The sequence below is a fragment of the Pantherophis guttatus genome, chromosome 1 (genome assembly GCF_059756535.1).
Source record: "Pantherophis guttatus breed Tessera chromosome 1, ASM5975653v1, whole genome shotgun sequence".
NCBI classification, from domain to species: domain Eukaryota; kingdom Metazoa; phylum Chordata; class Lepidosauria; order Squamata; family Colubridae; genus Pantherophis; species Pantherophis guttatus.
The window spans coordinates 34,022,528-34,044,705 of record NC_142063.1 but is presented as its reverse complement, the minus strand read 5'-3'; the positions used below and the strand labels follow the sequence as shown (position 1 = coordinate 34,044,705).

Sequence of the window (22,178 nt, the reverse complement as noted above, 5' to 3'; positions counted from 1 at the left end):
TACATCTGACATCTCTCTCCCCATCTCCCTTTCTCTCCTCCCTCTCTGTCTCTCTCTGTCTCTCTCTCCCCCTCTCCTGCTCTCTCTCCCACCCTCTCTCCCCCTCTCTCTGTATCTCTCTCTCTCTCTCTGTATATCTCTCTCCCCCTCTCCCTCTCTTCCCCAGTCTCTCCCCCTCTCTCTGTATCTCTCTATGTCTCTCCCCCTCCCTCTGTCTCCCCTCTGTATCTCTTTCTCTGTCTCTCTCCCTCTCCCCTCTTTATCTCCCCCTCTCTCCCTCCCCCCTCTCTCTCCCCACTCTGTGTATCTCTGTATCTCTGTACCTCTCTCTTTGTATCTGTGTCTGTGTCTCTTCTCACTCTCTCAGAAAGCCCAGTGAGCTCTCATTGGGGCTCCTCGTTACTCCTTTTTTCCCTTATTTTTGGAAATCCAGACTGGTTGAGGAATGACTGTGAACCACAGTGGAGATTTCCCTTTGGGTGACCCTCCTCCTCCTCCTCTTGTGACCCCCTGGCCAGCTGTGGTGGGGCTGGGAGTGTGCACATGAGCAGGGAGATGCTCCTCAAGTGAGCAGTGCCCGCCCCAGGCATGCCTTTGCTGTGCTTTGGCCGAGCCTGCCTGCTCACTTGAGGAGGGTCTGCCTGCTTGTGCTCACACTCCCAGCCCTGCCACAGCTGACCAGGGGGTCAGAGAGGAGAAGGAGGACGGTCACCTGAAGGGAAGCCTCCACTGCGGTTTGCTCTCATTCCTCAACCAGCCTGGATTTCCAAAAAGAAGAAAGAAAAGGAGTAGCAAAGAGTCCCAAGGAGAGCCTACTACAGTGGTTTAAAGCACCCTGTTATTAACACAGCTGCCTGCAATTTACTGCTGGTTCGAATCTCTCCAAGGCTCAAGGTTGACTCAGCCTTCCATCCTTTCTAAGGTAGGTTAAATGAGGACCCAGTTTGTGGGGGCAATAAGCTGACTTTGGTATAAATATACAAAAGTATGAAGGCTATTGCTTAACGCACTGTAAGCCGCCCTGAGTCTCCGGAGAAGGGCGGCATATAAATCAAATTAAAAAATAAAAAAAAAGGAGAGCTTGCTGGTTTGGCCCAGCCTCAGCTTTCCTAACCCCCAGGGTGGGCGTGTGAGGTTCAGTGGGGCCAGCCCCCTTTTCCTGCTGCCCTGAGCTTCTTAAAGCTGTGGCTGGTCCGTCCCCCTTTCTGTCGACCCCTCCTCCCGGATCCCATTCCCACCCCACCAGCCCTTGTGTTAGCAAGGTTGGCATCCGGTCAGTATCTTGGGGCAGAGAGCAGGACATCTCCCCAAGTGATCAAGGCATGCCCAGCACCAACAAGGGCTGAAAAAGCTCCAGCAAGAGGCATCAGAGAATCAGTCCCGGCTGCTTCTCCACTCCCCGCCATTGCCCTTACCTTCTCAGGCCAGGCTAGGAGTGACTGGGAGGGGAGGGCAAGGGGCGGAGCCAGCCATTGATAGGACAGGGAGTCTCAGCAGAGGGCTCAAAGAGCTGCAAGTGGCTCCAGAGCTGCGGGTTGCCGACACCTGGAACAGAGGAACCAATTACTATACTCAAGCACAAGTTAAATAGCTGTGTCAGAGATGTTTTAATTAGGATATTTGCATTGAAGAAGAAGTTAGACTAAATGGTCTTGGATCACTGTGATTGTCTTCTTCCTGGTTCTTGAACATTACCTCTACCTGCTGCAGTAAGGCTTTTAAATTCATTTTAACTTCTGATGGGCTGCTTCAGTGGTTTTAATTATGTATGTGTTTTTTTGTTTTGCCCTACATGCATGTTTGCTATTTTTAGAGCCTCTATTTTTGGTACTATTTTTAAATTGTTTATAACCCAAAAGCCTGTATTTGCAGGTCAGCTAAAGATTAAGTCATTCCATTTAAACAATATGTAAAGCTTGGTTGGTTGTAACCTTAATTTTTGTTTTTATTTCTCTTTAACATGCTTGTAGAAAGAAAGGATTGGACATACTGCTTCTCCTAAACATTTTTATGTCAGATATCAAAGTGGGGCTTCACAGGGGAAGACCCAAGGCAATTACAATTAATAAAGCTCTATTAATGAAATCCCAATATTTACACCATCAGAAAAGTTCCTACCAAAATGCCTGCAGTGAGCAAAGCTACAGGGAGAAAATTCCATGGAAGAAGCTCATAAAAGAGGTTGATTTCATTGGGCAAGTTTTATAGCTCTTCAATTATACCCCCACCCCAACCCCCAGGAACATACATTACAACCTTCCCTTGGAGATGCCTAAAGTTTTGTCAGGTGCAAGTAACCAGATCCACGCATAAAAGTTTCAGATTGAATTATTATATTCTACCTATAGTACAAGAATCTCCTTGGACTGCATGCCCTCCCTTGGGAACAAACAGATAAGGTTACAGGGAACCTAACAGGCAGTCAGTCCTAGATGTCTCTTGTGGCTGTGCAAGAACTCAAGGCTAACTCCCTTGCCTGGGTGGGAGTTTCTCAACAAGTTTAGGGATCAGCAACAGAAGGTTGCATATTAATGATAGCCCTTAGACACCTGCAAACAGCTATCCTATCTCCTTAAAGTCTTCTATTTTTTATTAAAGATGCCCAACATTGGCACCTATTCCCCATGTTTTTTTTCCACCAATTCTTTTTTCATCTTGGTTGATCTTCTCTGGACATACTTCAGTTCCTCAGTGGCCTTCCTAAAATGCAGTGCTCAGAACCAGATGCAATATTCTACATGTGGTCTTGCCAAAGCAAAAGAGAAAAGGATGATGACTTCTCTTGATTTTGATACCATTCTTCTGTTGACGATGGTTTTTATTGCTTCATCACATTGTTGACTCATGTTCTCTTTGTGATTCACTCAGATCTTTTTCAGACACCCAGTATGGTCTTCTACATTTTATACCCATGCCTTTGATTTTTCCTAACCAAAAGAAATTGTATTTGTCCCTGTTGAACCTTATCTTGCTGATTGCTGCCAATTGTTCTAGTCAATCGTCAATTGTCAATCTTCCTGGTTTTTTATACTCTCCGATGTTGGCTGTCATCAATCACAATTTCTAATACTGATCCAACTTGTCTATAAATATAATGAACTGCATATGGGCTAGATACAGTTTGGCACTTGGCATCTCCTTTCAGTTTGACAAAGAGTCGTTGATATATACTTCTTGGGGACAATTGTTCAGCCAGCCATGTATCAATCTAATAATAGTGACATCCAGCTAGTGTTTGCCACCTTCCCTAACAGTATTCATGCAATACTTTACTGAACTCAAGTTACACTATGTCCAATAAATTCTCATGGTCATCATAGCTGGTCACTATCAAAAATAGAACTTGAGTTGGTTTATTGTGACTTGTTTTTCATAAATCCTGCTAAGTGATGCTTTCTTCTTTTCAAAATGCTCATAAATTGACTGCTTAGTCAGCTGAGACAAATTTTGTCCAATATCACTAGTAAGCTCATCAGTCTATAGTTATTCAAGTACTCTTTCCTTCATTTTTAAAGGCAGGAGCAAGGCTTGCAGTTGTCCAGATCTTTTCTTAATTTGTCCATTCTTTCTCAAAAATCACAGAAAGCCATTCGAAGATGGCATCGGGAAGCTTCTGCAAGAGCCTTGGGTGTAATTGGTCTGGTTCTGGAGACTTACACTTGTATTTGGTATCCAGGCTATCCTAACTGATAGGACAAACAGGGTCATTGGGTTAACTTATGATTCAACTTATCATTTACACTCTGCAAAATGAGTTAATTCAGTAAATGAGAAAAGCAGGTTATGAGAACACAGACGATACTCCTTGCAAAAGAATAAAATACATGCAAAGCAAAATTGATATCCTGCCACTGCAGGTAATGGGATTTGTAGTTCAGCAACTGAGAAATTGCTGATGAGCAAGGTAAATTAAGAAAGACACCCAAAATTCCACCCAGGAGAAAACAAAACAATTTTGCTGCATCTTTGTCACTGCCAATGGTGTTGAGATGGTGAATTACCTTGCATTTCTGCTTCTAAGTGCAGGTGGTCCTCATTTAAAACCATTCATTCATTGACTGTTTGAATTATGCTGGCATTGAATGAATGGTGGTTACAATTGGACTGTATGACTCACAACATATCCATGGTATATAAGTGCAATTTGTGACCTTCCATGTTGGCTTCCCACAAGCAGAGTCAATGGGAAAGGAAGTCAGAAGGTGTAGTTACATGAGGGCTTCACATGATCCGTGCAATTTTTGTTTAATGTTGCAACTGGGATTACCAGAAATGCTATCACTCAGTGCCACTAAATGGCAGATTCACATGCTGTTGTTTTTTTACTTATGACTATGTCACTTAATGACAGAATTTTCAATGTTGTTTTCCTTTGGTGCTTTTATGACTATTGATTTTGGTAGTCCTGCTCTCTGCCCTTTGCTTCTAACTCACCCAGAAATTAACATATCTTGAATATCTTTCTGATACTTCAATACAGTGTCAAGAAATAAGAAGACAATATCACGCCTTGGGGCTTTCTAATGTATCTTTCTCCAGAGTTCTTTCTTTTAAATATCTGGCAATTATTTTGGCAAAAGCAGAAGCTAAAAAATCTTCCTCCCTTTCTCAGCTCAACACTGGAGGTGTGAAGCCAAGTACTGTAGATGGGCAGTATCTGGAACTAGAATATCTTCCCCATCCCCCAAAGTATGGAGTGAGAAAATGAAGCAGCGACGAAGGGATAGATTCAAAATTTGGGGGTGATTGAGAGTTAAAATAGAAAGGGGAGCAAGTTTCCCATCTGAGCTATGGACTAGTTTGCTGTTTCTGCTGCAGATTCCAGACAACTCTAGATGGCAGCAACGAGTTAGCATTTTCTAGATTAGTTGTCTGGATTTTTACTGTCCAAGTCTAGTAGCAATAATGTTCATTGTTCATCAGATGAGGATGAGCCATAGTAGCCAATAGTGAAGTCTTTATCTTGCATATAGAGAATTCAGTCATAACCTCTTCTGTTTAAAAGATTTAGTTAGCAAAGTGAGGGGGAAAACTGCTGCCTATCAGGAGGGAATACTGCTGTTTTGCCATAAGGTACCTGATGTGTTACTTGATATAATGAATTAATGCATAATGTGAAAATAAACCCTGTTCCCCCCAAAATAAGACATCCCCTGATAATAAGCCCAATCAGGCTTTTGAGCGCATGGCAATAAGGCCAAGCGCTTATTTCAGAGTTCAAAAAAAATATAAGACAGGGTCTTTATTTTTGGGGAAACACGGTACAAATCATGCAAAGACTGGTAGTTGTTTTCATTCAGCCCACTGAACCAGAAATTGGCCAATCATATTTTAAACTACTGGGTTTTGCCAAATCAACTTGTGTAGTAAGTTTCTGGTTCAACAGGTCATGCAGAACCAGCAAATGGAATTCAGTGGTGAAACCATGGGCAGTCCTGTCATTTGAAGAAATAGGGAGCCATCAAGATTGACCCTATTGTGAAGCAAAATAAAACAGCAGTTCTGAGTGGCAGATAGGGAATTAGATCTTATTTCTTACCAGCTGCCTTCCTGATCCAGAGTTAAAGCAGTCACTGCATCATACCTAAAGCTCTTTGGAGTGACCTCACTGCAGGGTTGGTATTCACTTACCTTCGCTACTGGTTCACAAATGTGAGCATGCACGCCTTCCGCACATGCGCAGACTATCAAAAACATGGAAATATGGGATGTGATTAAGTCCGGGTGGGTGGGCGGAGCAACCGGCAGCCAATGCTACCGATTTGCCCGAACCGGATAGAACCAGCTGAATACCACCACTGCCCCACTAGTTGCCTTGTAGGCTTGACTCTGAAGTTTTCTCAGAGCAGCTGATCCTGAAGTAACTACAGCAGTTGAAGTGTAAGCAGAGGTGGGCGGCACATGAACTGACAACCAATTCTCCCAGCACTCAAAATGTGAGCGTGCGCATGCATCAATGAAAGTAATCAATTTCCCTACAGACAGAGAAATGAAAAGGGATTACTTCCCTAGCCAGATTCCATAGGCCGGTAGGTGATGCTATGGAATGCATTTCCTTTTTATCATGTATTTTTCCTTTTACTTATTAGGACATACAGCTGTAGGAGCACCATTTTTCTCACATGGTGAGTTTAATGGAGAGAATGGTAGATAAAGGCAATCTACCTTTGGGATTGCGGTGGGAGCGAATGGGAGAGAGGTGGTGGCAATAAGAATAACCAAGCCTCTCTACCAAGGCAGGAAACAGAGCTAAAGTTATGTGGATTTAGAGGATTTCTGATATTGGGTAAGCTTTCAAACTTTCATCTTATGGACTCAGCATGACTACTATCATTATACTGTATTTTTCGGAGTATAAGTCGCACCTTTTTCCCCCCTAAAAGGGGGTGAAAATTTAGGTGCGTCTTATACACTGAATGTAGCCCCGCCCACCCACTGGCCCCCACCCTTTGGCCTCTGCCTCGCACCAGTTACCTCCTTGCAAGCAAACAGCAAGAAAAAACAGCTCCTTTCAGCTTCAGCACAGCCTAATTAGCACAAGTTGATTCCATCGGCCTCCCGACTCTCAGCTGTTTTGCGCAGGGCTCTGCTGTTTGCTGCAAAGAGGTAAATTGCTGGAGCAGATTTTTTTCCCCCTTGTGTTAATCAAGCTATGCTGAAAACGAAAATGAAAGTAAAGCAGGCTGTTTGCTGTTTGCTGCAACGAGGCAAAATTGCGCAGAGGCAGAGGGAGATTTCTTTTTCTTCTTTTCCTCACCAAAAAAGGTAGGTGCGTCTTATACTCCAGTGCGTCTTATACTCTGAAAAATACGGTATTTCATAAAATAAATAAATGTCAAATATCAAATACAAACCTGAAAGTTTCTCCAATATCTCTTCTGTTCATGAACAAGAATCTGTCAGGTGCAAAGGATCAGGACCATATGTTAAGTTGCAGCACAGAATATTTATTTAAGCCTATACACAAGAATCTATCAACTAACAACACTAAACTGGTGCTAGATAAGGTTTAAAGGAATTCAAGGGAGGCTGGACTTGGATCGTTTGTGGCAACGCAAGGATTCTAAGCTGATGACACATTTAACTCCAACCCCCAGCTCTGCCTGCTGTTCTCCTTCATAATCCACCCTTCTCCCTTTCATTTTTCCCCAGACTGACGATTATGCCACAATCTGCATGATGAGCACTTCCAGGGAGTGTACGGATGACATGTTAATTATTGAAAGTTATATGACACTTATCAGTTCTAAACTGAGTTAAACAAGATTTCTAAAAAGGGAAACGGTAGACAAAAGTTACAAATAAATATGATTTCTCTTTATTAATGCACATTTGCCCATTACTATCACTTATTTATTTCCATTCCTTTGCATTCAAATTCAACTTTCCATTCATTTACTTTAATTTTTGGTGTCACCAGTGTCATTTCCAAAAGAATAAAAATTGGCTGAAACCAGAACAAATTCTAGTTGCCAATTAACTGGCAAACATCAGAATTATTCAAATTTGCTTGCTGTCCAAAAAAGAAAAATAAGGAAAAGAGGTTTTACCTTCTTGTATAAAATTTGTCAGTGGGTAATAATTCTTACTTTAATTAAATCTGATTTAAATTTGATAATCATATGAATATCCTAATTAGACCTGGATACTTTTTCTGCCATGATCTTTGCATTTTGGGAGTAGCTGGATCGATCTGATAAATCATGTTTTACCTAGAACATCAGTTTACCTTGCTCACATTTCATCACTTTATTCCAGATTCTGTGACTGCATATATGGGCTCTGTTAAGGTAAAGCCCTCTCCATGGAAACCAACAAACTGGGGAGGATCCATTAATCATTTATTAGTCCAAAGCTAGAAGGTTACAGCCTCTTGTGTACATGAGTCAAGAGCAAAAGTTAGTGACTGATTTGATATAAAAGATTAATCAAAGGCAGCTTCAGTGCTGCATAATTGTGAGTAAGGAACACTACCATATTATCTGCAAAACAATATGAGGATGCCATTCAAGTAAAAGCAGAATGGGCACAATTCCTGATGGCAGCACAGCAGCTTTTTTTATTTATTTATTTATTTATTTATTTATTTATTTATTTATTTATTTGATTTATTTATTTATTTGATTTATATGCCGCCCTTCTCCGGAGACTCAGGGCGGCTTACAATGCGTTAAGCAATAGCCTTCATACTTTTGTACATTTATACAAAGTCAGCTTATTGCCCCCACAAACTGGGTCCTCATTTAACCTACCTTAGAAAGGATGGAAGGCTGAGTCAACCTTGAGCCTGGTAAGATTTGAACCTGCAGTAATTGCAGGCAGTTGTGTTAATAACAGGGTGCTTTAAACCACTGTACTACCAAGACTCCTTTTGATTATACAAGTCACACAAATGCTTTACTTTTTCTAACAAGTTGTTCAGAGAGTCCTTGTTTAGCTACCATGGTTGGGATTGGCAATACAATAATGAAGCAACAAGGCTCCTACGTGAAACAGCAACTGTGCTTACACTTTATTTCCTTTGCTTTACAGACTTGCAAAGATTTATGTGAGGATTGGTTGCAAAGTTACTTTTTCATCACCATCGTAACTGTGAATGGTCACTGGCTAGGTGGCTCAGTGGCTAAGATGCTGAGCTTGTCGATCAGAAAGGTTTGAATCCCTAGTATAGGTCTCCTAATGAGCAAGGGAGTAGGACAAGATGACCTCCAAGATCCCTTCCAACTCTGTTACTGTTACTAAGCCAGTTGCTAAACAAGAACTACATGTATTGTGTCTCACTAGAAACAATTAGAAAAATAATATACTACAGCATGCTTCCTGAATCTTTTGCTGCTGAGGCTTGATTTTTATCCAATTAGTTATTGCAAGCACAATAAAAAGTCCTCAAAATAAATTTACACAACTTATATAAATGCACAGTGGAGAATACACATATAAGTGCAAGCATCTAATTTTGCTTTTGAGTTGCAAAGTTCTATTCCAACTCCTCATAGGCTATCTTTTTAAAGCTGTTTTTTCACTTACCAGTTGTTTGGGACATGAAGATCCTCTTTTCAAACAACGTAACTGTTACTCCAGTACTTGGAAAAGGCTCCACAGATACATGAGTACAAATGATCTGTCCTTCCTTCTTAGAGTTGTATTATGCCACTGGAAATTTTTATTATGAAACACACACACACACACACACACACACAGACTTTCTCCCCCCCTCTCTCTTCCAATTAGTGCATTGGTCAAATGTACCAAATAATACATAAAATTCTGTAGTAAAAAAAAATGGCATCAAAATATTATTGCAGTGCATTGATCCCTGAATGTCTGAAATATACCGTGCTTCTGAAAGGCTATAAAAATGCACTCAGTTAAGTAAATGCCTCATCTATTTCAATGTTGCTTTTAACAGACAACCAAATGATAAAAACCACCAAGGCTGACCCATTGCTTATGTCCCCATTGAGATTGCAGACACCTAATAATTATATCTAGAATTACATTTGGAATTATATCTAGAATGGAGCGTGAAGCTTTTATCATTTTCTCCAGGCTAGGCTCAGTACACTTCAACAAGAGAATCTGCATGCAAAAAAAAGTGTAGGAACTCTCTGATACGGTATGTTAAACTGCCAGATATGTGCATGACAGTGTTCACATAATTGTTTCTAAGTGAATCCATTTTCTGACTTTTAGGAAACATTAGCCGTATGGATCAAATTGATACTATGCATAAAAAAGAAAAGGAAAAAAAGAACCAAGGTAGAACTAATCATATACTTTCCGCCACTAAGTTTTTAATGAAACTCATTATTTATAAAGAACATTACATTGTTGTGGTTAATGATTGAGTACATTTTTTTCATGCTGAATGTCCCAGGTTCAGCTTTTGCCTTCTCTAGGTAACAATTGGGAGGAAAGTAAGAACTTGAAATTTTGGGAGCTCCTTTGATCTGACTTCAAGAGGTCAGATTTAAAATCCTATCCTTTATGATGAGAGGCTGAGAACTCTTCAAGAGATGGAGAATGAGATAGAATGAGACAAATCTTAAGACAAATGAAAGAGTTGATGGACTTTATTTATTCATTTTATTGAAGAAATGAAAGGAAATCCTGACACTTGTATATTCAGAGGCAAGGCGGGGGTAAAAAAAAGAAGAAACTTGTGTCATAAATAGTCCATTGAGGCTTCAAGCCATTCTAACTTACTTGGGAGCAAATCCCAATATATTACATATTATTTTGAAGAAAACACCCCAGTGAAGACATATCATTTCTTCACTAGTGATTTTAGCAGTAACCCAGCCATCTCTATGCCAATATATCAGTTATGCATATAGGCTTTATGGTGCCAAGGTAATGATTATGCGATGCTCCATAAATCACTAGTAAGATATAGTCTTAACTTGTGAGAAAGCATTGTGAAAACCAGCAAATCCTCAGAAAATGCAGATGAAGACTGAAAGGTGTCTACAGTGTTACCTGTTTTATTTGAATAGATCTCCCTTCAAAATATAAAGGGATATTTCTTGACTCCATATCCAAAATTTAAAATACGGAGCATACAATGAGACCTGCTGTGACATAAGTCAGTCAGATGCCTCGGTGAAGCCCCTAAGCAGAGTCAAAAAAGGGATCTAGCCCTTCCTCCTAGGTCGTCTTCACTTCGCGTGGTATTCAAAGTCATTCTGCTCTGGAACGCGGAGCTTCCACTTCGCGATGGTGGGCTAAAGATGAAGGGATTCAGGAAACAAAGAACCCTCACCGCTTTTCCAGCGTCTCCCTTTCCAACTTTCTCCAACCCGAAGCAAAAAAGAAAGTTGGCCTTTTCTTTTCTTTTCTTTCCTCTCCTCCTACTCCATCCTCTATATCCGAGTGAACCTAGTGGCCGCCCCCGCCCCCACTAGCTCCTCATTTCCCCGCTCGCCCTTCTCTCATTCGCCTCCACCTCTGCATTTTTTTCCCCTTTCCGAAACAAACGCCCGGCTCTTATGAATTATTTAGCCTTTTCTTTCCTGGCGGAGAGCTGCACCGCGGCCGCAATTCGCCTTGGCTGAACAGCTCCATCGGACACTTTGAGCCACCAGTTCAAGGAGTCGGGGGAGGCAGGGCCACGCGGAAAGGGGGAAAACGGGACAGCTCAGCCCCGCCCCTGGAGAGCGGGCCACTCCTGGCAATCCTCCGCTTTCCGAAACCGGCCCCTTTTCTCACTTCAGCGATTGGCCTTTCTGCTGAGAGGACCGGGGTGGTCTCTGCGCGTGGAGCGGGGCTTCTCCGCCGGGCTTTCTTTCTGCTGTTGCTCTGAGTCCCAGGCAGATGTGCAGAGGCTCATCGCGCGGCCACCTCGCAACACCGCTCAGCCCTTCCCTGGCTCGACCTAGTGGCGCCGCTGACTCCAGATTCACGAGGGCAGCGGGGAAGAAGCAGCGAGCGAAGGCGACGGGAAAGCGCTTGGCCGACGCTGAAACCGGCAGGCAAGTTGAGAGCTGTCCAGGGTCCTGAACTTGCTCGATGGAACCTTTGGGGATTTAGACCACTTTGAAAACTTTCTCTCGGGAAGCCGGAGCAATGCTGGAATACAGGATTCGTTTCTCTTTTCTCGGTCCTTGACAAGCAGAAAAGTCGGACAATTCGTTTATTGTTCCCTCGTTTTGAAGGGAACTGCTCTACACCGTTCACAATCCCTTATCTCCCGGTTACCCGCCCCTTCCGTGTAAGAAACCTTGAGATCCAGACTCTGGTTTGGGTTGATCCTCCGTCCAGCTGCAGCAGGTTCGGGAGCGATCGCTTCGGAAAGCAGGCTTGGTCATGTTGCCTGCCCGTTGGGGCAGTAGCGGCGGCAAGAGCAAGAGCGGGTCAAGCGCGCAGGCGCAATCTCCTCCGAGGCTGCAGTTTCTGAGCTGGGAGCGCAGTCTTGCCACAGTCTGGGCTTTACCAGCTGCTGGAGCGCTACTACCATGAACTGCCTCATCAATCTTCCCACAGCTACTCCACAACACTGGGCTCAAGAGACCTTCCGAGATCCTCCCAGCCCGCCCCGCTGCAACCTCTTGGCTCCAGAGCCCAGCTCTGCAGGCACAGGAGGATGCCGGGGGGCAAAAGGGGGCTGGTGGCACCACAGAATACATTTTTGGAGAACATTGTCAGACGCTCAAGTGGTAAGTCGTCTCTTCTTCTTCTTCTTCTTCGGCTTTTCCTTGCCCCCCTGCAATAGCGGATGGTTCAGGGGAGAGATACGTAGGGATTGAACTACCTCTAAAGTTCTTCAAGTGTTTGTAAAAACATTTTTTGTACCTCTGGACTTGAATGGAATATGTTAGACGCTGAAGAAAGTGGTAAATTCTACAAGGTGGAGTTCTAATCAGCACTTTTATTGTAGGATTATCATGTTGTACTTTTAAATAGGTTAAACTGTAACTCTCAAAAGAAGAATGAGTGGGTTAGCTGTGATAGGATTTCCAACAACTCAAGAATCAAAGAAAGCCTCTTACTTTCTTGATAGATAATATAAATATGATGATTTTGCAATTATCATATTCACATTATATCTCTATTATTGTTCATATTAGTGTAACCATAATTATACATCTTGCTTAGCCAATGATAATTAGCAGAATATCAGTAGGAAAAACTGAAAAGAAAAGATAGATTGTTTCCTTCCTCCATGGAAATCTCTCCCAATTCATCATCTTTCAGATGTCTTGTACACAACTCACACAATCCCCATTTACTTCCATCAACCCAGCCGGACTTTATCAATGCTGTTAAGAGTGGATAGGTTTTAAATACCTAAGGTTGGGCAAGACTGAGGCATATGTTTGGGGAGGGGGTTTGGTCACTGGAGTATATGTTTCACTAGGTTGGGAAAGATGCAATTTAGCAGGAAAGCTGATTTACAGTAGAGTCCTGTTCATTTTTTCATATGTAAACCTCATTGAAGTAAGCCTCATTAAATTCTGTGAGATATTTCACTAGATAGTAAACGTAGGATCACAACTAAATTTTGCATCTTATGTAAACAACAATAATAGCAACCAGCATTTTTTTTTCATTGGAAAAAACAAAATGTTTGAAGAAGCCCTAAGTCAGTTCTGTAATTCTGAAGTAGAAATTGTTGAAAAAGTTAAATACTCACTCACTCACTCACATGGCAGTTTCACCTCTCCCTGAATTTTCTGCAAATGATATGTCTTAAAATTATTAAGACATATGGATTATGAGGAGCATGCCTCCAGGTTTAGATAAGTTTCACTACTTCATAACAGGTCTTTGAGTCTTTATATTTATAGCTATACTGTATCTATACCTTTATCAATCCGTCTCCCTCCCTCTTCCTCTCTCTGTGTATTCACAGTTCCTTAGCTGAATAAATTTAAATTGGGAACAAAACTCTCTTTCCCCAAACCTCACTTCCTTTATTAAGCTATTTAAAGCAAATCTGAAAGAAGCATATCTATTTATCTCTATGTGTGTATGGGCTGAGGGTAAATCTAGTGTGTTTGTTTTGGCTTCTGGTTGAAATTACTGTTTGCACAATTGTTACCTTTCATGTGTTGTGTAGTGAGAATATCAAAATAGCTATCAGCTTTTAGAAAAAGTGCTCATAATAGATGTGTGATAATTTTTAAACAATGCACAACTATAAATATCCCATCTTTCTCCCCAAAGAGCATGGGACAGATTTTAACCACAGGTTTGAAAAATAGAACAGACTGAAAAAAAATAGTGATTAGCTTAAGTCCATCAAGTGTGCAAACGTAAAGCGATTTGAGAAGATACAAATTTAGAGGTCAAATGAACACTGTAACTGAGAGCCACTTGAACCTAAGCCACCCAGTGAAAAGGAACAATTTTACTGGTTATCTGATATTATTGATGTCTTTTGTTTTATATGTGTCATTCTCCTTCTCTTTAGTGTTTTTGCAAACATTTAAAGTTGCTTGTTCTGTCCAAGAGTTTTCCAGTGCTTGTAAGACCACAGTACGTACTCAACAAGCCTCAAGAAAAGTGTGTTCTAAAAATGTGAAGGGAAAAAAAAAGCTGTGAGGTTTTGTCTTTAATTCCACTGTTAGGATAATTAACACAAGAATGTTGCAGTATAAAATATTGGCAAGATATCTGGAAGTGTTCACCCTCCTTCATTTCATGCATGATTGAAGATATGCCACATTGGTCCATTAAAGTAATAACAAATTGTGTGTGTGTGTGTGTGTATGTGTGTTGGTGCAAGCTGGCCTAAGAAAAAGAATAATACAGTACATTCTAAGTTTGTACTAAGGGATGATTAATTCCCTATTTTCCCCTGGTACATGTATTTTCATGGATATGCAATTGTATTATTGTTAATACACTTAAGATTTCTTTTCTTACAGTCATACAACCCCCCAAAGGAGCTTTAAAATGATTCCATGCTAAGTGATACATCTCTGATAAGACATTGCTTTGTAAAACTTGGGCAGAGCAATCCTGTACAATAGGTAGGAGAAACTGAAAGGTGGAGTGAAGTTCTTAAGAAAGCGAGAAGGAGGCTGGCCGTTTCACCTTCCTCCAACTCTTTATTCATCTTTTATTGATACATGTACTGTATATGGGTGTGCATGTAATTTTTCTAATATCTACTTTCTCATTGAACACAATGGAAGAAGGTTCAATCCAAAGTGGCTTTCTCCTATTCTGGGAATATAACAAATAAAGTAAACATTGCTGTAACAAACTAAGCCATATATACCGTAATTTAACTTTGATATGGTCCAGAATCTGCTTTTCTAGCAGTTTACATAAGAAACTTGCAGAACAGGGCAGAGCAAAGGGACTGTAGTTTAATGTCCTTTAAGGTAGTGGAATATTATAATGTGATTGTTTCTCTGAAGAGGTTTAGGCCTACAATGAAACCATAATATAGCTGTCATTTCCCATGATATGGAGCAGTATTTAAGGCATTTATGGAGAGATGGTAAATAGATATGGTTGGAAGAGGCTGGAAGTTCACTGAAAACTCACAATCAACCATGCATAGAAATGTAGTGCTCTTATTGTCCTCCACTCTCTTTTTGCCAGTGAAAAGAACATTACAGATCCTCAGTACCCTAAATGATACTTCTTGACAGTCTCATTACCATTACATTTTCTTTGTCCTAGTAAAAAACATCGCTCTGTATCCTTGACTATTCCTTCTATTTAGTTCAATAACTATTGGCTCAAATTCTTATGGAACCATTAAAGCAGTGTTTCTCAACCTTGGAAGCTTGAAGATGGGTGGACTTCAACTCCCAGAATCCCGCAGCCAGCGCTGCTGGCTGGGGGATTCTGGGAGTTGAAGTCCACCCATCTTGAAGCTACCAAGGTTGAGAAACACTGCACTAAAGGAAGCTAGGAATAGCTATATCAGGGCTGTCAAACACCCGGCCCATGGATTGGATGCATCACAAACTGGCCATGCCCGGTTTAGAGAAAGGGGGGGGGAGTCATGATATGTCATGTGATGATACCATGACAATGCAAGTTTGACACCCCTGGGCCATATCATCAGGAGAAAAATAATATATCACAAACAGATGATAGGTTTTCCTATAAAGAGAGCTATTGTCAGTTAAGACAAATAAGAATGGACAATACATGTGAATATATATCCTGATCCCTAAGTAAGTTAAGTAGAAGTTGCTAATGGCTAAGACTAGTTGTTATCTGCAAGGCTTCCAACAATTGGTTGCCTGCTCCAAAGTCAAGAGAAGCACACAATCATTTTATCTTCTGGGGAAATCTCTGGTCATGTTTGACAATTGCTACCATCACTGTGAAGTAAGCATGGAATCAATTTGAAATGAACTTATCACCATTTTTATAAGGAAGAACTTATAAAACTCTTACACTTGTTAATTAAGGTAAAGGTAAAGATTCCCTTTGCACAGATGTGCTAGTTGTTCCTGACTCTAGGGCGCGGTGCTCATTTCTGTTTCAAAGCTGAAGAGCCAGCGCTGTCCGAAGATGTCTCCGTGGTCATGTGGCCAGCATGACTAAATGCCAAAGGCGCATGGAACACTGTTACCTTCCCACCAAAGGTGGTCCCTATTTTTCTACTTGCATTTTTTACGTACTTTTGAACTGCTAGGTTGGCAGAAGCTGGGACAAGTAACAGGAGCTCACCCCGTTATGTGGCACTAGGGATTTGAACTGCTGAACTGTTGATCTTTTGATCGACAAGCTCATCATCTTAGCCACTGAGCCATTGCGTCCTTCTTCTACTTGTTAATTAGAAAGGGACATTTTTTATAGGGATGCCTCACAAACATAACATCAAAGAACATTTGTTCTAGTTGTAATGAAATCTGAGTTTACTTTCTCATGCTGGAGTCAGTGTGTGCTGACCTACTTTCCACTTACTTATTTTGAACATTGCTTTGTTTACTGCATTATGGAAGAAGGTAAAAGAAAAGGCACAAATACATTTATGAAGTATTTTTTGGTAGATACTGTTTTTGGACTGAAAACCATGTGGGATCGCTGTTCACGATGCAACAATGCAAAATATATTCCACACTTTGGGAAAGAATACACATAAAAAGCTGTAGTTTGCAAGGTAGCCCAAGATTATTCACTCTTCTTCTTTACTTCATGGAAAGTTAAAGCTTCTTACTTTCTCCTTTTTTTATAGGGAATTTATGCCATAACATCACTGAACATAGTCTTTTTAAATCTCTTTTTACATGAATATAATTTTGCAAAGTACAGTACATTTTCTTTCTGGCACACAATGCAAAATGGATCAAACTGATTAGTTATAGCAATGGTGCAGTATTGAAAATTCTAGGTAACTTTTGAGATATAGGTATATAATGTATGTGTGTATAATACATGTGTGCATCTGATGTCTCTTTGTGTATAGCAGGGATGTCAAACTCAAGGCCCATGGGTTGGTCTGTCCTGTGGGGTGCTTAGATCTGGCCTGCGGCGCCATCCTGGAAACAGCGAAGGACTGGCTCCCCGTGCCTCTACTGGTGAAAACGGAGCTCCATTTTCACTGGCAGAGGGTTGCAGGAGGCCGTCGCAGCTGAAAATGGAGCTCAGGACCCCGTTTTTGCTGGCAGAGCGCTCGGGCCACCACAGGCGCCCCAACATGAGTGACATTGAGCTGGCCACATCCATCATGGCCATGCCCACCCTGGCCTCCCAAGGTCAAACACAACCCTGATGTGGCCCTCAATGAAATCGAGTTTGACATCCCTGGTGTATAGGATATTAATTCCCCCATTTAGAATTCTAACAAGTAGTAATTGAAAAATAGAATGGAAGGCAATGAAGAGAAAATAATTGATGAGGGAATATTCTAAATTTTCATGAAATATCTTAGTTCATATCAAACATGGATAAATTATTTTCACTTTTTCTTTCAAACTACTCTGACTTTAATTGACAGAATGTCAGGATAAGAATGAATTATCGGTCAAGAAGGAACAAAATACATTATTTTTATGTGCTGCACATATATTCCCAATTTTTATGTACCCCTGTCAGGAAGCATTGTATTATATTATGCCCATATTTCAAATAGGAATGCTGAGGTTAAAAGTAATCCAATGAGCCCATGGCAGAATAGGACAACTCTAATTAATTGGCTGATTAAAAATATTCTTGTGAAAAAGTGATTGTATAATCATTTCTTTCCCTACTTTTGCACTGTTTCCACATATAAAAAAATCAGGATTAGGTTAGAAGCTCTTTCTTGACATTCTTTTGTTCTTCACCCTGTATCTCTGCTTGAGCTAACCTGTCTATACAAGGATGATTGTTGAATACCATGATCTTCAGGTATGTATCCTGTGTATTACATTTCTGCTAATGGCACTCTATAGTCTCCTGAATCTCGTAATGGTCTGGCACAGGGCTGTAGCATCTACATATTCCTTATCTACCACTCCAATAATTCCATCCTGCATTGCCAATGGCTTTCAGGAGCATATTCTTTAGGTAGGACGTGCCCTCCCTACACAATCTAACAGAAAGAGGAACATTTCAGCTACCTACATATTTCAAATGAAATCTGGAGTTGGCACTTGGCATTTTCAGTAGATTCCCTTCATCTCTGGAACAAATGGTCCCCCAGGCGCCTAAAGTCTAGGTGTGCCACTATCTTGATACGTATAATGTATATGTATAATGTATAATGATGAAAGGGTTTTTTTCCAGGAGGGATTTCCTAAAAGACAATCAGACTATCAGTGGCATCCATTATTATTAGTTTTCATATAGGTTTTAAACAATGTTTATGAATGTTATGGATGTTCTATCATATTTTATATAAACCATCTAGAATTGCAAAAACAGTAGTACATAAATAGTAATAAATAAATGCATTTTGAAGGATACTCTAATATCTGGAGGTGCCACATTCCTTCTCTCTAGTTTGGTTACATCTCCATTTATCTTTCCAGTTATCTTTCTGGATATCTAATATGACTATCTTTCCATTTAAATTCTACTTTAGCCACCAACTCACTAAACTCAAATCTATACTAGATCCTGTCTTATTTCAAGCTACTGCCTTAGCAAAAGATTTCTTTTTCACATATGGATGTGACTTTTAAATAGAAAAATATCCTCTCATATGAAATGTGATTGGATCTGAAGGATTTTAAAAAATATGATTCAAATTAGACAAAATGACAACTTGCCAGTCTTCAGGGTTAACAATATATTGACAGGATCAAAAATATATTCCGGCAAAGTTCTCAGATGTTACATGGTATAAACAGAAGGATCAATAGAATTCTGGGAAATGGTACTTCTAAATATAGTAGTCACTCACTTTGTGAGTGAGAATTTTTGAGGGAAGGTGAAGAATTTAGCTGGTTTGGCAAATAATTTTAGAATTACAAAAATAGTGTAGAAGATACACAGATTTTTTTTTTAATTTGGCCTGACAGCCATTTTTAACACACAATAGATTCAATCTCAATCATATCTATAGTAGAACAAATCATGTCTCTTTCTATTTATTTAAGACAGTGCAAAAGTATAATGACAGTGCTCACAACTTTGAATAACGAGAAGGTAAATTTTCCTAGAGTTAGAAAAGAGCAAGGCAGGAGTTGCAGCTGTTGCCAAGGAATGTCTGATATTTTACTTTGTTAGCAGTTGACCAATTTCTAGCATTAACTAGGGAAGAGCGATCCAACATGGCAGAAACAGCTTGACTGGCTGTGACTTCCACAGCCTATAGGCACAATGCTAGTGAGTGGTAGCAGTGGAATGTAAGAAGCATCATTATACCGGTTCATGTACTTGATTCAGATGGTCTAGAGTTGTTGACACAGGCTTCCATCACCTGTCCAAGATGTTCGGTCAGAGTTTTTTCAGCTCTACATGGAAGTGCTAGAACTTGAACCCAGAATTTTCTATACCATTGAGTTTTACTCCTTGATGTTCTTAGCATTCTAGTTTCTGTGGACTATGCAGCATCCACCTGCCTGTTTGTGATATGGTAATTGTCACCCTAGCACCATTTCTCTCATCACCTTTGAATAAGATCAAAGTTTGTAAGCACTTTACAATAGCAGTCATTGAAATCTCAAGGTAGGGGAAGGGCTCACTTATGGTTTACTGGAGCTGAATGAGCTTCTTGGAAGGGTCCTTATAGGAAATTGCCTGTTTGCTTCTGAAATATTCAAAACCTAATCGGGTTATTTTATTTTAAAGTTAAGATTTCATTTATAACATAGATTAGGAGTAGTGTAGGGAAAGATGCCTGAACAACAACAACAACAGGTTGGAAGTGCTGGAAAAGAATTGACAATTCTGTACCAACCTGATATTTACAAATAAGATTTGATGAAGATCTTGAAATGCAGACTTACTGATTCTGAATGTGTCTCAACTAACTTTTGCTAGCACGAGAAAGTATGCCTGCTAATACACAGCTGAGTTCCATCTGTTGAACAGAGATGGTTTAGAAATCCAGACCTTTTTGTTAATAAAATATATTTCTACAGAGATAGTCAGGTTCCAGGCATTATTTGACCTTAAATGCCTTTCATATAACTAGGTTTCTTTTTATTTTCTTTATTACCCTTTCTGGGAATATTTGTTAGATTTTTTTCTCTTTCTGCTAAAGACCTTGGCGTGTGAAGGTTGTGAAGTGGATATCAATTCAGGAGAGAGTTTTGGTTACTCATGCATCTAATCATAACATTTTAAAGAAGATTGGTAGCTATCATAGGTCATTTTAGAGACACAAAAATACATCAGTTTCCAAAGAAATGGCTGTTTGTTTTTGTTGTTCTGGACATTAGATTATTTTTTGTAGTTTGTTTCTTATTGGAGCAGTAGTCCTGATTCAGCTTGAGAGAAAATAATATTTGATATTTTAAAGGAAACAGAAATGAGGTGAAATCATAAAAATCATAAAGCTGGGTGCTTCAGGGACATTTATTTTAATCAGCTCCTCAGGCCAGAGCTCTCTAGAACAACTAGAGTATCTTTAACAGTCTATCATTTGAAGGACTGAAATGAAGAAGAAACTCATTGCAACCTGTTGGTGTTGGCTAGTAGCTTATTCAGTTAGGAAATTCTTCCTGGTACATAGCCTGAACCTCCATCCTTGTAGTTTAACATAATGACTACCCTCTGTTGCAATAGAGGATTATATCCATGTCCTCTTCAAATATTTGAAGAGTGTGTGACAAATCTTCAAATATTTGAAAGGTACAATTACATCTATAAGGAGTCTTCTCTTCTTTGGGATAAACATGATTAGGTCTTTTAACTGTTGCATATAAGACTTGCTTTCCATTTGCCTAACCATCTTGGTAGCCCTTTCCCAAACCTTCAATTTATCACTGCCCTTTCGGTACTGAGAACAGAATGTAGTATTCAGGGGTGGGTTCTACTTACCTTTACTACCGGTTCGCAACGGGGATGCACTCTTCTGCGCAGAAGCATTTTGGTGACATCAGGGTCGGTGGATGGGGCCTCCCATTGGTTTTACTACCGGTTCTATAGAACTGGTGTGAATCAGGGCCAACCCACCACTAGTAGTATTCTATATGAGGACAGACAGGGCAAAGTAGAGTAGAACATTTGCTTCTCATAATTTGGACTATGTGCTTCTGTAAATGCAACTCAAGGTGGTCTTTGCCCTTTTAGCAGCTGCATCATCCTTCTGGCTCATGTTCATGACATGAACACCCAGATTCTTTCCAAACATACTGTAATACTTCAAAACCAAAACTTCTCTGTATCACACTTGTGCCTTTTCTTTTCTCCTCAGAGAAAAGGAATAAAACTTTCCTTTTATTCCTAATCAATTCTACCCTATTCATTTCAGTCCACTCCAAAACCTGTTAAATCTTTTGGGATCTTCTCTCTTTTCAACCTCCCTTCATCAGTTTTGTGTTATCGTTCCCCAACTCTCTCATCCAAGACAATGATAAAAAGGTGAACAGTACCCGGGACAGATGCCTGTGGTTCTCCACCTAAAAATTCCCTTCAAAATGAAATAGAACCACTAATAAACATTCTTTGGATGCAATCATTCAGTCAACTGTGATAATAATAATATTAGAGATGCTGACGTAGGCATGTGGCATTACCCTGATCTACTAAGCCAGTAGCTCTATCAAAGAAAAAGCTAAAATTAATCTGGCATGATTTGCTTGTGACAAATCCATGTGATTCCTGTTAATTGTAGCATGTCTATCTAAATGCCCACAAACACACTGTTTAATAATCTTTTCAAGGACTTTTCCCAGTGTAGACATCGAAGTTGACAGGTAGGTAGTTTTCCATGTCCCTTTCCTATTTTGAAGATCAGGACATTTGCTTTTCTCCAGTCTTATGACATCTTGCAAGTTGTCCTATAGATGGGATATGAAAGTTTAAATTATAAGGATCCCTGGTGGCATAGGGGTTAAAATGCAGTGTTGCAGGCTAATTCTGCCCACAGCCTGGAATTCAATCCTGGCAGGGCTCAAGGTTGACTCAGCCTTCCATTCTTTCAAGGTCAGTAAAATGAGGAGCCAGATTATTATGTGGACTCTGTAAACTGCTTATAGAGTGCTGCAAAGCATTACGAAGTGGTATATACTGTAAGTCTAAGTTCTATTGCTATTGTAGAAGGTGATCAACAGCTGTGAGAGAATGCATACGTGAGAGAATGAGTCTTTAATTGTTTTCTTCAGTGCTCTATA

The 22,178-nt window shown here is 40.3% G+C and overlaps 1 protein-coding gene across 2 annotated transcripts in view; it reads left to right on the top strand.

Moving 5' to 3' along the window:
- The first annotated feature begins 11,206 nt into the window (after positions 1-11,206).
- The window catches only part of KCNH5 (potassium voltage-gated channel subfamily H member 5), a 207,099-nt gene continuing 196,127 nt past the window's right edge, over positions 11,207-22,178 (top strand). For both annotated transcript variants that reach the window (XM_034433549.3, XM_034433550.3), the window contains exon 1: positions 11,207-12,155. In XM_034433549.3, coding sequence (XP_034289440.1) covers positions 12,083-12,155 — 73 coding nt within the window. In that variant the 5' untranslated portion in view covers positions 11,207-12,082. The remainder of the gene's footprint in view (positions 12,156-22,178) is intronic.